We start from the raw sequence: 16,288 nt of genomic DNA, 5'->3' as shown, positions 1-16,288 counted from the left end.
AGTGATGTTGTTCAACAACTACCTAAATATGCACTCTCTCCCGAGTAATACCCACTAAATAGGCACAATCGATTGAGAACTCTTCAACCAACTACAATATAAACGTAGTTGAACAATTAGAGAAAAAGCTACAAGCCTACAGCAAATCTATATTAACATAACAGGAAAATCGTCCTTCAACAGGTTCTATCAAAACCCTAGATAACAATTAGCTATTCATAATAGTATGCATAGCTACAATACTAAAATTCATAACCAATAATGAAAATATGAAGAAGGAAGTGAAAAACTCGTAGAAGAATTCACCGCCTTGCTCCTAGTGTGTTCTTGCCTCCTTAGGTCGAATCCCTGGTCTAATGTTGGTCTCTCTGTCCGATCTCTGCCTGTCTCGACTGTCTCCACTGTCTCCTTAAAAGTGACATTTTTGGGTCTATTGATATGTGTAGGAAAAGACCTAAACATGTAGGTCAAGTCCTAATCAAACCAGGAGACGAAATAAATCTTCAAAACTCGGAATGGACCTCGCCCCAGACCTGGCGTCGCCAGCCTAACGCATGGTGGACCTGGCCTCGCCAGCTTCAAGCCTAGCCTTTGCCTGGCCTCGCCAGTCTAAAGCCAACTTCAAGCCTCGCGTCGCCAGGGTTTCTCATTCACCATTCTCGAGCACGCCTCCAACGTTTAAGTATCCCTTTTGCTCTACTTTCATTTTCAATTCGCCTACGCACAAAATAGACTCCATTACATGTAAATAAAGTGTAATTTATTATTAAAGCATATAAAATGCAAGGCAAATAATGTACGAAACTATAAAATTATAGCCACACATCAGTGTCAACAATAACAGCAAACTCAGCGAAGAAAGAAGAAATAATGTTGATGTACTAACTTTATGATATTAGCAACAAAAAAAAAAATTAAGATATTATTACTCTTTTCAAGTAAACCTGCGTGATGAACGGTATAAAGCTAAACAATATAAAATATTTCAAACTACTTAATTAGGTTATGATAGGGATTAACAACTTTCCTAAGTAAAGCTTGAATTTTTGACCAGCTAAAAATCAGATTCACACTGTATTGATATTCTCAAGACAAGAGTATTACTATTAATCTTATTGGGAGTCATTTGATATTTATTCTTCTTTTTCCTTGTTGAGGGATTTTTCATATTTGATTTAAAATCTCCACAAATATAAACGACTAAAATCAACTGCTTCTTCTAAAGATTAAGATTCGCAATGTATAAGAAAAAGGAGTTAGATCATTTTTGTCATTTTCTGTACAAGTATTTGGTATTTATTATTTACCGTCCGGTTAGTTCATATTCGCAAAGCATAATATTCATTACGGAAAATGGCCAAAAATGTCCTTGAACTATTTGAAATAGCTCAAAAAAATCTTTCGTTTGTTTTTTATGCCAAAAATATCCCTGATGTCTATGTTTTGGACCACAAATGCCCCTAAACTGTTAGTCTTGCCATTGAAACTGACATGGTAGACTAACTAGGTTAGATTTGCTTACATGGCCATCCACCTAAGCAATCTAGCATGTCAAAACTATTTTTTCGGAAAAACTATCTGAAATTTTTATTAAAATATAAAATCAACATTTATTTCGAAAAAAGTAAAAAATATTCAGAAAAATTATTTATTTCGGAATTTTTTTAATTAAAATACAAAAATCAACACTTATTCCGAAAATAGTAAAGAAAATCCGAAAATATTATTCTTGATTGGGCTTTATGATTTGATTAAAAAAACTCCATTGTTCTCTTTTGTGAATTTATGATTAGTTTGATCTAAATTTTTAGAGACTTATCAGTTATAGCTTCACAAAAGGCACACCTCTACTGTAAGTATCAATTGGTTCATCCGAAGTTCTTATAATTTTTGGAGTTTTCAAATTTTAAAAAATTTCGAAATTTAACTGTAAGTGAAATTTAAAATTTTCACGGTCGAACACTTATTCCGAAAAAAGTAAAAAATTTCCGGAACAATATATTAAAGCACGCTCCAAAATAATTTATTTTGTATATTATATATAATATTTTAATAAATAAATAATTTTTCTGAAATTTTTTTTACTATTTTCGGAATAAGTGTTTATTTTGTATTTTAATAAAAAAAATTCCAAAATAAATAATTTTTTCGAATATTTTTTACTTTTTGGGAATAAATGTTGATTTTGTATTTTAATAAAAAAATTCGGAAAAATAATTTTTTCGAAAAAAAAAAAATTGTCATGCTGGATTGCTTAGGTGGATGGCCATGTAAGCAAATCTAACCTAGTTGGACTGTCATGTCAGTTTTAATGATAAGACTAACGGTTTAGGGGCATTTGTGGTCCAAAACATAGACGGCAGGGATATTTTTGGCACCAAAAATAAACGGATGATATTTTTGAGCTATTTCGAATAGTTCAAGGACATTTTTGGCCCTTTTCCGTATTCATTAAAAGAAAAGGTGTTATCTATTAAAATTCGGAAAAGGGTCATATATGTCCATCTACTTTCAAATATTGTTTATATTTGCCCTCCGTTATACTATCTGACTCTATATACCCTTGCCGTTAGATTTTTAAACAAAAATGCCCCTATGTCTAACAGACCAATAGGACCCAACAATCAAAGAGACACGTGGAAGCTATATACTCATTTGGATGTACCCATCTATTTAGCCTAACCCAGACCCTTGCAAATAACCCACACCCGAATCGAGATCTTTTCCCGTTCTTTGTTACTTCATCTCCTTCTAAATCTTCCTTCTGAAGCAACTAAATCCAGCAAAAGTAACACTTCTCAATACTCAAAACTTCAAAAATAGATGCTAAGTGATTAATGTTCGACTAAAAGTAAAAGCCCGATTTTCCTATATATTAAATAAAAGTAGAGTAAAACATTAAAAAGAAATTGATGAACAGACTGATGAATTTGTTCTTGAAGTTGGTGAATAATGGTGGTCTCTATTTCTACACTTGTAACAGTGATTGGCCTTCAAACCATCATTTTTGTTCTTGCTCGAACGACATTTTAGCACTGTATCCTTTTCAACTTTTTTTTTCTGTTTTTTGTTTTGTTTTTTGGGTACAGATAAAGTTGAATTGTTTTTGGTTTTTATTTGTGAACATAGGTAATTATTGGATTTTTTTTTGTGTGTGTGTTTTCGGTGTAGTTAAAGATTAATTTTTTTTTGATTGCTTTTGTTTCTGGATATAGGTTAAAGATTGATTTAGAGGTATCTTTTTTTTTGGGGGAGGGGGGGGGGGGGGTAAATAGGAAAACTGAAAATTGTGCAGATGTTTCAAGAATTGATACTCAGTTACATAAATTGTTTGGAGGTGTCAAATTCGAAACTTCTTTGTATAAAGGAAAAGGTAAATTTTCGTAAGTCTTAAAACTGAGCGATAAAACGAAGAATATACTTGTGATTTTCATGATTCTTTCGTGGTTAAGAAAGGGCTAGCTAGCACAATTGCTACAACAAGAGAAGACCGAATGATATAGCTCATTTTTGTGGTTTGTTTGTAAGATCCGGATTCGGGTGTGGGTTATTCGTAAGGGTCTGGGTTAGGCTAAATAGATGAGTATATCCAAATGAGTATATAGCTTCCACGTGTCTCTTTGGTTGTTGGGTCCTACTAGTCTATTAGACAATGGGGCATTTTTATTTAAAAGTCTAACGGCAAGGGTATATAAAGTCGGATAGTATAATGGAGGGCAAATATAAACAATATTTGAAAGTAGAGGGACATATATGACCCTTTATCATTCTTAAAACTCGAACTAAATTTTGATTAAATATAGGGGAAAGGGTCAGATATACCCTTGTATTATTAAAAATTGTCCACATATGTCCTCCGCTATACTATCGGTCTAAATCTATCCCTCCCGTTAGCAAAGTAATAAAAAAATACCCTTATTTTTAATGGTGCTCCACCATGGCAATCCAAATCCTACATGGTCTGGCATTTGGGTGAGGTGGATGTCACGTGGCATGCCACCTCACCATCTTCCCCTTCCATTTCTTCTTCCCCTCATACCTTGAAATGGAGGTTCCAAATTTATTTTCTTTTAAATTTGGACAAAATTATTGTTAATCTCCGAATCTAACGCGAATAAATGATTTCCAAAAGACTTAAAGAACAAATCACAAAACCCAATGACAAAATTATCTGAAGTTTTTCCCTTGTGAGAGGAGATTGATACAAGTTTGGAGAACCAAATTTGCTCAATACCTATTTATACCTAAAGCTTGTTAACACATGTATTCCTTGGCCGAGTTAAATCATTGAAGTAAACATTTGCATCTTCACTTCCAGCAACTTCAATTGTTAGAAGAGATAAGTTTTTTTTGCTATCTTGCCTGTTTTGTTGATTCATAGTGGTAGAGAATAATCTCTTTATATATATATAATGAAGATTTGGGAAATAAAGTTATGTTCAGTGGAAGGAGAAGTGGTTAATTAAATGAGCTCACAGAGAAGGCTTTAATCTTTATTTGCTTAAGATTTGATTTTTTTTTTCCAGAATGACAAAGAATTATCTACACATTGCTCAGATTTTGTTTTTGGGAATAAAATGGGCCATATTTTTGTTTGCTAGAAGAAATGGAAGGAGAAGAAGATGGTGAGGTGTCATTCCACGTGGCATCCACCTCACCCAAATGCCAGAGACCATGTAGGATTTGGATTGCCATGGTGGAGCACCGTTAAAAATAAGGGTATTTTTGATTAGTTTGCTAACAGGAGGGATAAATTTAGACTGATAGTATAACGGAGGACATATGATAATTTCCCATTTCGATGTGTCAATATACAGTTAATTTATGTTATACTCTTTCTATCCAAGTTTATTTATCTACTATATATTGATTTAACATATTCCTTAAGAAACAATAATTAATATAATAATTTTACTATATCATCCTTAATTATTATTATTAAAAAATTAACTTTGACTATTATAAATCTAGAATATTGGTAAATAATAAGGGTAAAATAGGTATCAATGGCAAGGTACGCTATCCCCAGCTATTATAAGTTAAATACATTGATAATGTATAGATTTTAACATGGAAATCAGTGGGAATTTGGGATTTGAAGAAAAACCTAGAAAATTGGTATCTTTGGATTTTAACCACGAATTTTGGTATGGAATTGAGAGTAAATTATATATTTGAGCTCGTGAGGTTATGGGTAAATTTTATCTTCGAAATCCGGGGCCCGTGGGCCCGAGGGCGATTTTGTCAACTTTTCGAGCGGAGTTGGGAATTTATATAAATTGAATTATTATAAGTACTAGGGTATATTTTCATTGGTTTGCCCATTATTTGGCTAGTTTTGGAGCGTTGGGCATCGATTTGAATCGTTGGAAGGGCTTAGAGGCCAGTTATGAAATTTCGAAGCGAGGTAAGTCTCCTTTCTAACCTTGTAAGAGGCAATTATTATCATAGGTGAAATAATTGAACATGTGCTTCTATTTGTGGGGGCTACGTACGCACAAGGTGATGAGAGTCTGTACGTAGCTACTATTATGCTTAAGTTCGGGTAGTCTAGGACCCAAAAGCATGCTTACTTGCCGTACTTGTAAATTTATTGACAATTTAAAAGCTTAAATCATATCGAACTTGGTAATCAAATTTCTAAAGGGTTAAACAACACTTTCTTGACTGTTAAAAGAGAAGTTGTCATTCCCTTGGGTAATTGTTTTCCTGATGTAGTCTTGATTGACTGTTTGAATGTGTGTATCTATGTGTACCAGCGCCGCATATATGATTCGCGAGTGGGGTAATTTCTTTATTTATATTTGACCACGTCGCATGTATGATTCGCGAGCGGGGTAATAGATGCATCTATGGTTCGCGTCATTCGATCCTTTGGCAGTGCACATTTTATTATTTTATTGGATCTGGTCGTACGACCTCGGCATGATTTGAGCAAGCTTGTATTGCTTGCCTTAAGATTTACAAAATTTGATATTGCCTCTCTAGCCTGAGATAAATTGATAAATGGAAACATGAATTTTTGGAAATCTATTACGATTAAAAGAATTGTTTGCCTGCTTCCTGATTAAATAAGTTTATAGACACTTTACAAAATTTATGATTTTCCACATTATTGATATTTTATTATTGGACCACTAGTACGTATCGAAGTCGACCTCTCGTCACTATTTCTTCGAGGTTAGACGGGATATTTACTGGGTACGCGTTATTTTCGTACTCATACTACACTCGCTGTGCGTTTTTGTTGCACAGGTACATGTATTTTAGTGGCCTCGTTGGGCGCAACGATATGGTTGATACAGAGACTTAGGTGAGCTGCACCTCTCGAGACGACCCACAACCAGCAGAGTCTCCTTCAGAGTATTGTATTTTTTTTTTGTTCTATTTGTATTCCGGACAGTCATTGTATTATATTTTATTCCTAGAAATTGCTCATGCACTTGTGACACCGGGTTCTGGGATGATTATGGGATTCTTCAGTATTTACATTGTAAAGACATCATTATTTACTCAGTGAAGTTCATTATATGTTGATTAATGTAAGGAAAAGAAATGATTTCAAAAATACGAAAATGAAAATTTAATTAGCTTCTTGGTGTTGGCTTGCCTGATAGTGATGTCTGGCGTCATTACGACCTTTAATGGATTTTGGGTCGTGACAATAAATCTAGAATATTGGTAAATAATAAGGGTAAAATAGGTATAAAATTGTAATTTATTCATTAGTTTTTTAAATTGAACAAATAAAAATAATATTTATTTTTAGTATAATGGATAATTAAACTTGAACGTGAGTATTACATAAAATTTCAATAAAGTAGATCACTTGAAGTACTTTACAAGGAAAACGAAAAGAAAAAAAGAAGATGTAGAACTCATAGCACCTTTATTTCCTATCATTGCGGCAAAAGAAAACTCATTTACGAGGATTTAATGAATTGTTTGGCATTTATTGACTATCATTTTCCTCAAGTTCATTTATGAGCATAAGTAGTTATAAGTCCGTTTGAATTGACTTAAGCCAAAATAATTTTTAAGCCAAAATAATTTTTAAGTCATTTTGTAGTGTTTGAATAAAGTAAAAAAGTGCTCTTAAGCACTTACTTCCTTCGGTTCACAATAAGTGATCATTTTTTTAGCACGCCCATTAAGAAAATGCTAAATCCTATACAAAAATATCTAGTATGACTAAACTACCCTTATTAAATATTGGTCACATAATTATAGTGAGAAGTGAGAAAACTTTTTAGGGATATACACATAAGGGTAAAAGAGTAAAAATAAATTAAATTTTTTCTTGATTGCCTAACTGGACATTTATTTTGAACCAAAATAAAAAAGTAAACTGGTCACTTATTGTGAACCGAAGAGAGTATTTTTTTAGCTAAAATGACAAAAATAAACAAAAAGCCAAAACTAGAAATTTTTAACTTAACTTTTAGCTTAAAAGTCACTAAAAAAGGTGAGCATTACGCTTCAGTTGTTGTACCTTTTCTATAATATTTATACAAGCCATTTCAGAATAAAAATTTAGATTTCAACGTAGATTCAGAATTAGGAAGAGCAAGGGACCTACACATTCCCTGATTGGAAGAAAAGCTCACAGTCCCCCCCGCCCCCCCCCCCCCCAACAAATACCTTCATATTAAGTCCTCAACAAATTCTCAAAACCTGAAAAAAGCAATTTTGATGTTTCAATTCGATGTCTGATAGCTGCAACTCACGGCACTTCTCATGGCTGATGAAATCTTGCTTCCCCAACCCCCAACATCCACCACCCCACCACCCTACTCCCACCACCACCATTTCCTCCACTACCATTTCTGAACTCCCAGATGACCTCCTCCTTGAATGTCTCTCACGGGTCCCACATTCTTCCCTCCGTTCTTTACCTTTAGTCTGCTCTCGTTGGTCCCACCTTCTCGATTCCCCATCTTTTCACCTTCTCCGTCACCGTAATAACCTTATTCGCCTCACCCTCTTCGCCGTTTCAGTTTCTGATTCCACTCTTTTTACTGCTAGTTACAGATTGGAAAATGACTGTTCCTGGAAGATTTGCTCTTTTCAAGATGGGTCTTTTTATTCTCTGTTCTCGCATTCTCGTTTGTCGGCGATTGGTCGGAGAATTTACGTCATTGGTAGGACGGCGATGCTCCGGTGTGATACCTGGACGGGTACTGTGGTTGTAAGAGAAGGGCCACTTTTCCCGAGGAAGAAGTTTGCTGCGGCGTTTGTGGGCGGGAAAATTTACGTCGCCGGAGGTTGCGCAAGGTCTGCAGCGGTGGAGGAGTACGATCCGGCGGGTGACGCGTGGAGCGTGGTGGCGAACGCTCCGAGAAAGCGGTACGGATGCGTCGGCGCGTCTGTCGACGGCGTCTTTTATATCGTCGGAGGGCTCAAGATCGGCGGCGCATCAGGGAATGATGGGGTGGTTGCGCGTGGGGCAGACGCGGTGCATGTTTACGCGAGCTCGATGGACTTGTACGATGTGGCTAATGGTGTTTGGCTGAGGAGCCGTGCCGTCCCCGGTGGCGGCTGCGTAGTGGCGGCGTGCGCGGCAGCTGGGCAAATCTATGTACTTTCTAGCCATGCAGTTGAGCTTTCATTTTGGAAGTTTAATGGGTCACGTAAAAGCAACGGGTTTGGTGAATGGTGCAGGATAAAATCGCCACCACTACCGGCGCAGGTTAGACTAGACAGCACGGTGAGGTTCAGCTGCGTGGGGATAGGAGAGAAGGTGGTGCTAATACAAGTGAATGGTTGCATAGACGACTTGCTGAGGCGGAGTGGGAGGGTAGAAAGAGGGATGAAGGAGGGGCTGGTGTTGGTCTACGACTGTGCCGCCGGCGAATGGAGCCGTGTGGCCGATTTACCGGAGGTCATTCGCCGAGCCGCCTGCGTCTGTGTTGAGTGCTAACTTGCGCCGTGTGATCTTGTATCAATAGAAGAAAGTACTTGTAATTCATAACATTGATAACATATCTCTGCATTCTTTCTTCCCCATTGGTAAAAGAAGAAACTTTTGGTAATCACTAACTTCGGTAAGTTGATCCTACATGTTATTTTCAAATATTGGTTAAAAGTTGCTTATAAAGATTTTACTAATAGATATAATTTGTTGTTTATGTTTAGGTCAATTTATGATGTTTGCTGAGAAAATGGGGCTTTTTATCTAGTACTTAATTGTTTAGTAGTTTGGAGCAACTTATATGCACAGATTATAACAAATTGATTGTAATTTAGAGAGTGTTAATTGTTCAATATTATACTTGTACTAGTATCTATGAACGTGGCACGTTAATACACATGATGATTTAAATATTTTTTATATAAAGGAGCAACAAAATTTATGAGAGAAATTTTATGTATAATAATACAAAAATCATCTAAATGCCGAAAAATATTATCACATTAGCATAATACATGAATTCAAAATAAAAGGATATCATCAAAACTTATACAAATAATCAATTTTGTCATGTTAGTTGGATACTTATGTATTATAGTTTAAAAGTATTTAGTGTAATGGTATCTTACCGAACTCTTCTTTGTAGACGATGTTTTCTTGTGTGTATGTTTCCTCCTAATACTTTGGTTGTTGTGCCTTAACCATAACTCTTGTTGTCGATCTTGATATCTCTCTTGAGAGTGCAACATATAATTGTTCGTGCAAGAAAACATATGAAAATTATTTTCACACAAATTTAAAAAGATATTCCTTAGTTTCGGAAGACGAAAGTTGACTTCAGGAATAAGAATATACTTAGAAGCAAATAGACCAGTATCATAATTTTTGCTGTATGACATTATTGTTAAGACTTCTATATACCATATGTGTGTTATTACTTAACTTATTCGGCGTATCTAAATTTTTCAGTAGCATGACAGGCATATTTTTCTTCAAAATCAACTTATATACAATGGAAGATCATTTTTAACTTAGTCTATCATATATGCGGTGACAATAACATACGTAAATAAGAAACTTGACAACAAACATATATGGTAGAAGACCATTTGGTATTTAAGTATTTAAGTATTCTTCTTGGTAGTAATTATTGGTATCATTTTTTGCTGAGGCCAAAATTGAAAGATATTTTATTTTACTATAAAATTTTGCAGTCAAACTTTTATTTATTTGATCAACATATTCATTTCTGCTAACTAAGATTAATTTTTAATTTCTATCATGCAATGTACAAATTGTGTTTTAATCTAATGATAGAAATATTTACCCTATTAAATGCATTACTATTATTATTAGGGTTGATAACCAAGTGTTCTGGAATAACTAAATCATCTTTTATTGGACACTCTTTTTCGTCTCCGATACGAAACAAGAAGCCACTGAATATTTGATATGTTCTTACGTTATGTTTCTTGTCAATTGAATCTTTTTTATTGAGGCCAAAAGTATAACTTTGGCAAGCTAGCTTTTATAGTCTCTGCTTTTAACGATTTTGAAACTACTGGTAGTACTTGGCAGAAATCACCTTCCAAACCATTAATTTTCCACCAAACAGTTCATTAATATCCAATATATCTCTAAAACTCTGGGTAGTTGTTTTGATCATTTGACACTTAGCTATAAGTGCGCAATCACATACTATCAATTTTGCTTTCCTTATAAATTTAGTATCATTGCTCTGATTGGATATATTTGTGATGGTTATTTCAGTTGTTTGAAGAGGTATATCAAATCTAAAATAGGTGGTCTCATAATAAAATCGTTGTTGATACACCATTTGTTATTATTGCTAACAATATTATGTCTCTTGATATGATATTTGCAAGTAATGCATGACATAGAAATATTATTTCAATCCCGCTGGAGGCATCTAAAAAGAATAATCCCGCTATACCATAGTCGACTCTTCATAATATAGTCTTGAAAGCTTGTTCTTGTTCAAGATCTAGCTTTGATTGTGCTTCCTCAAACACTTGTATAGCATTTTGATTCTTAATAATATACTAACCTTTTTAGTTTGTATTTTAGTTTTTTTAATCTCTAACACTTTTTTATGGAATAAATTTATGTACCCTAAGATTATTTTTAACTTGAAAAATAATTACTCATAAGATGAATTTAAAAAATAATTGAATTGGATTCTCTTGCTAAATAAGTAATTTAAAGATTTAATTATTTGGTTTTAGCTTAAAAAATAATCTATTTTATGTTGATTCAGATCTTAATATTAATTCATCTATTGTTTTGAATATTTAATCTTAATTTTAATTTTATCCACCATGAATTTTAGTTTCCAAGAGTAAAAAATTGATCTCACATTTCATTTTTAGATATTTATTTTTGTAAAATCATTAGTGGTATTGACTCTTACTAATCATTTTTCTTTCTTTGCCTCACACATTTATATTCTTAAATAATTTCTTAGTTGTTGTTTAATAATTGGATATTTTTCAATATTTATAGGAGAATAATTCAAATACAATATAAAATATATTATCATGAGGATATTTTTTTTTTCTCAATTTCAACACTTTATGCAGCCCATTTGATATTACTTTTATTTTTTTTGGTATTGGACATTATGGAGTGGTTATGTATTTCCAATACGGAGGATTCTTATGAAATTAATTTTATCAAAACCTTTCTACATATTTAATCTATATCTATATCTATTTATCTATTTACACATGAATACAATGTCGGTTTACAAAAATAACCTTATAACATTAAACATAATAACCACAATAAAAGGACATAATCGATAGTTAATTTCTCCATACGTATGCCAGTTTACAAAAATAACTTTATAACATTAAGCATAATAACTCACAATAAAAGGATATAACCGGTAGTTTCTCCGTAAAATGATCTCTTTTTAGGTTTTATCTGGATAAGAGTCTGTGTGAATAAATCTAATATAGATTTCTTAGATGATGCTGAAATTTATAGTGGAGCGTATTACACAGATTGAAATACACTGTCCTAAGAAAAAATGAAGGGTGGTTTGTCATATGAGAGTCAAATTTTCCAATATACCACGGCTAACTAACTTGCCTCATTTTTTATTTTTATTTTTCCGCCTCATTAAGAACTATGTCATATATATACGATTGAAGGAAAGTAAATATCTTTCGGTTTTTGGAGCTTAAACAGATTTTAGGTGCCATCATTCTAGTATATTCATCCATATTAAAGTTAGCGTACTTTGGTTGTTGGAATGACCTTTGTGATATTAATTATATTCTTTATCAGGAAGATAAACTCAGTTTCAGGAATCATGTAGGATTCATAATGTGTAGTATTATGTCCTAAAACTAATAGGATTATAAGGCTAATATCTAAATTTTCGGTTATGTCCTTTTATTATGAGTTATTATGTTTAATGTTATAAGGTTATTTTTGTAAACCGACATTGTATTCATGCTTTTATAATAATATAAATTGACCTCTAAAATGATTACAAGTCGCCATTAGAGAAACTATAACTTAGAGCAAAAATTTCAGCCTTACCCAACCTCTGTGTGTCAGCCGAGCATCATTTACTTTCCGTGTTTTGATTTAGAGGGTATTTGCATTGGTTTAAAAGCGTGAAAATAGAGAATGGGTTAGCTGGTTGTTTTTGAAGAATTGACCCAAATAGCTGCTTACTTAATATTTTAAATTAAAAATAGTCGGCAGATGTATAACTGTTAACAGCCATGAGAATGGTGATCAAAGCTAATGTGAAGAAGATCTAGAAGGAGAAGATGAGAGAAGAAGAGAACCAACTCACTTCATTTCCAAAAACTAAGTTATGTACAACCTACAACAGTATTTAACAGACTAACTAACTTTAACTCTAATCGACTTTCACTAACTCTAGTTAATATTACACTTAAATTTAATTATAGTTAGCTATCAGCTAGTCACTTAGCTGCTAGCCAACACTCCCCCTCAAGCTGATGATTCAAATAAGTTCTTCAATCCCATTTTGTTCGGCAAGTATTCGTGTTGAGCTTTTCCCAGACCCTTTGTGAGTAAGTCTGCTAGTTGATCTTATATATTCACATACTCAGTTTTCAGCAGTCCCTAACTTTGCCTTTCCCTCACAAAATCTCAATCTATGTCAATATGTTTTGTTCTCTCATGAAATAAAGGATTGACAGCTATTTGGATTGCTGTTTTGCTATCACATATTAGAGTAATAGACAGCTCAATCTTGACACCTAGTTCACTGTACAGACTTGTTAACCATGTAACTTCTGCTGCACATGATGCCATACTTCTAAATTCTGCTTCTGTTGAACTTCTAGAAATAGTACTTTGCTTCTTAGACTTCCGGGATATTAATGCATTGCCAAACTTAACTAAGTACCCTGTAACTGATCTCCTTGTTTGTATGCATGCCCCCCAGTCTGAGTCACAATAAGCAATCAACTTACTCGATGATTCTGCAGGCATCATCAATCCCAAAGCTGGTGCCTCATTTATATACTGGACCACTCTTAGTGATGCTTCCTTGTGGGAATTCTTAGGATAATGCATGAACTGACTAAGGACCTGAATTACAAAAGCAATGTCTGGCTTGGTCATAGTAACATACAACAGTCTTCCTACCAATCTTTGGTAAACACCAAGATTCTTGAGAGCTTAATCCAAGTGAGCACTATTGGTATTGAAACAGTTGTCATATTCTGTGGGTGTTAACTTCTGGTTCATCTCTAATGGTGTTCCAGCTGGCTTTGCACCACTTAGACCTGACTAAAATATTAATTCTAGAGCATACTTCCTCTAACACATGATAATTCCTTGTTTAGAACTTGCAAACTCAATGCCTAGGAAAAAGTTCAGCTCTCCTAAATCTTTCATCTTGAACCTTTTCTTGAGGCCTATCCTAGTGTCACACAACAACTGTTGGTTGTTAAGTGATCAAAAGATCATCTACATACACTAATATGATTACTATGTCGCTCCTAGCTTTCTTTGTGAACAAGGAATAATCATAATGACTTTTCTGAAACCCCATATGAAGTAAAGCTTTAGTCAATTTCATATTCCATTATCTTGGGGTCTGTTTAAGTCCATAAATGGACTTATGGAGTTTGCAGACTTTCTTGAGTATCCCCCTGTCTAGCAAACCCCTCAGGTATATGCATATAAACCTCTTCAATGAGATCTCCATTAAGGAAAGCATTATTAACATCCATCTGAAAGATCAACCACTGTTTAGAAGCAGCCAATGTAATAATAGATCTGATAGTAACTATCTTAGCCACAGGAGAAAAAGTTTTACCATAATCCAAACCTTCCTTTTGACTATACCCTTTAGCAACCAATCAAGCTTTGAACTTTTCTACCTTTCCAGATGCTTTATACTTAATTTTGTAAACCCACCTATAGCCAATAGGTGTCTTTCCAGGTGGAAGATCTATAATGCTCCAGGTATGATTGTCCTCCAGTGCATCAATCTCCAACTGCATAGCTTTCACCCATCTAGGATCAGTAGCAGCCTCTTTAAAAGTAGTTGGTTGTGTCAGAGCTGAGTATGCTGTGAGAGTTTGTCTGAAAGTTGGAGAGATGTGAGAGTAGCTTATATAGGAGGAAATGTGATAAATACATTTTGAGCCTTTGGAGATGGTGACATAATCTTGAAGCCATGCAGGTGACTTGCTTGGTTTGGAAGATCCCCTGCATTCTTCAAGAGGCTCAGCAGGATATGATTGAATTGTACATGTTTCAGCATAAGCATCATCCTGATAATCACTCATAGTGGGAATGATAGGTTCAGAAACAGTTGTGTCTGTAGGGAAGGAAGGAATTTATGCAGAGGACTCTGATGATATGTGACCTGCAACAGGCTCAGTTGAGTCTTCTATTGTAGGTGTTGAAGATGAGATATGAGTTGCAACATTCAACTCAGGAGATAACAGATCCAGGACAGGGAAAACCAAGTTCCTGAATCTCTAACATATTTGAAAGGAAACACAGTTTCATGGAACACAACATTTCTATTGACCATAAAGGTTATGGAATGCAAGTTATACAGTATATACCCCTTTTGAGTAGAGGAGTAACCTAAGAGCACAACAGGCACTACTCTAGGTGAAAAGTTGTCCAAGACTTTAGGAGTTGTTGCATAACACAAACAACCAAATACTTTGAGACGAGGTAAAGAAGGTGGATACAAATACAACTTCTCAAAAGGTGATCTGTATCCAATTACCTTAGAAGGTAATCTATTGAGTAAATACACCGCTGTAGTAACACATTTCCCCCCAAAATCTTAGAGGCACAACTGCTTGAAATCTGAGGGATCTAGCCATTTCCAAAATAGTTCTATGTTTTTTTTCTGCCACTCCATTCTGCTGGGGTGTGTAAACACATATACTCTTATGGACAATACCAAGACTAGACAATAACTACCTGAACTCAATACTAAAAAATCCACTTCCATTATCAGTCCTTAGAATTTTAACAGTAGTAGAGAACACATTATTTGCTTGAGTAAGAAAATCTCTTAGAATTATAGTTGCTTCTGACTTAGAATTTAAGAGGAAAATCCAAGTAAATCTGCTGTAATCATCAAATATGGTGACAAAGTACCCTTTACCATCATGTGTAGGTACTCTATATCGTTCCCAAATATCACAGTGGACTAATTAAAAAAAGAGACGTTGTTATAGTATTACTCAGCTGAAAAGGCATCTTGGTTTGTTTAGCAACAGGACCTCCAGTGCATGACTGATTAGAGTGACCTGTTGTCAGCTTACTCAATGTCTCTATCTTCTTTATTATGTCTATAGCAGCATATCCTAATCTCTTATGCCGTAACTGCAAATGCTAGAAACAAACACACTAGAAGAAGTACTGAAAATAGAAGAAAAAGTGGAAGCATCATTTGCTGTGTTGACACACTTATTTGTTGCCTGAGATGAGGCTGATATAGAAGTATTCCCACACAGTATGTACAATCTATGCTTCTTTTTACCAATCCCCTTCACCTGACCACTGAAGAGGTCTTGAAAAATACAGAAGTCAAGGAAGAAGCCAACCATACATCTTAGTTCCTTAGTGAGTTTTGAAACTGAGAGCAGGTTGAACTTAACGTCAGGAATGTAGAGAATATCAGAGATTTCCTGATTACTTAATACAGAAGTATCTTCTGTGTGTGATACTGACACCACACTTCCAGTAGGTAAGTGTACTTTATTTTCTTATGTGTTTGGAAGTGCCCTATGATTGTGCAACATGTCTTGGCTTGAAGTCATATGATTTGATGGTCAGTTTCAACAACCCACTTGTCATTAACACAATGAGACATAAAAGCAATCACTTTTC

At 34.4% G+C, this 16,288-nt stretch overlaps 1 protein-coding gene across 1 annotated transcript; it reads left to right on the top strand.

Moving 5' to 3' along the window:
- The first annotated feature begins 7,654 nt into the window (after positions 1 to 7,654).
- LOC104245331 (F-box/kelch-repeat protein At5g26960) lies at positions 7,655 to 9,092 on the top strand. Its single transcript, XM_009800923.2, has one exon. The coding sequence runs from the start codon at positions 7,706 to 7,708 to the stop codon at positions 8,918 to 8,920; it is 1,215 nt and encodes a 404-aa protein (XP_009799225.1). The 5' UTR covers positions 7,655 to 7,705; the 3' UTR covers positions 8,921 to 9,092.
- Positions 9,093 to 16,288: the final 7,196 nt, after the last annotated feature.

This window comes from Nicotiana sylvestris, chromosome 11 (genome assembly GCF_000393655.2).
Source record: "Nicotiana sylvestris chromosome 11, ASM39365v2, whole genome shotgun sequence".
Classification (NCBI taxonomy): domain Eukaryota; kingdom Viridiplantae; phylum Streptophyta; class Magnoliopsida; order Solanales; family Solanaceae; genus Nicotiana; species Nicotiana sylvestris.
This window is presented reverse-complemented; position numbering and strand designations above follow the sequence as displayed.

Excerpts from the sequence above, each read along its gene's own strand:
- LOC104245331 (XM_009800923.2), top strand. The coding sequence starts at position 7,706 with ATGTCTGATAGCTGCAACTCACGGCACTTCTCATGGCTGATGAAATCT.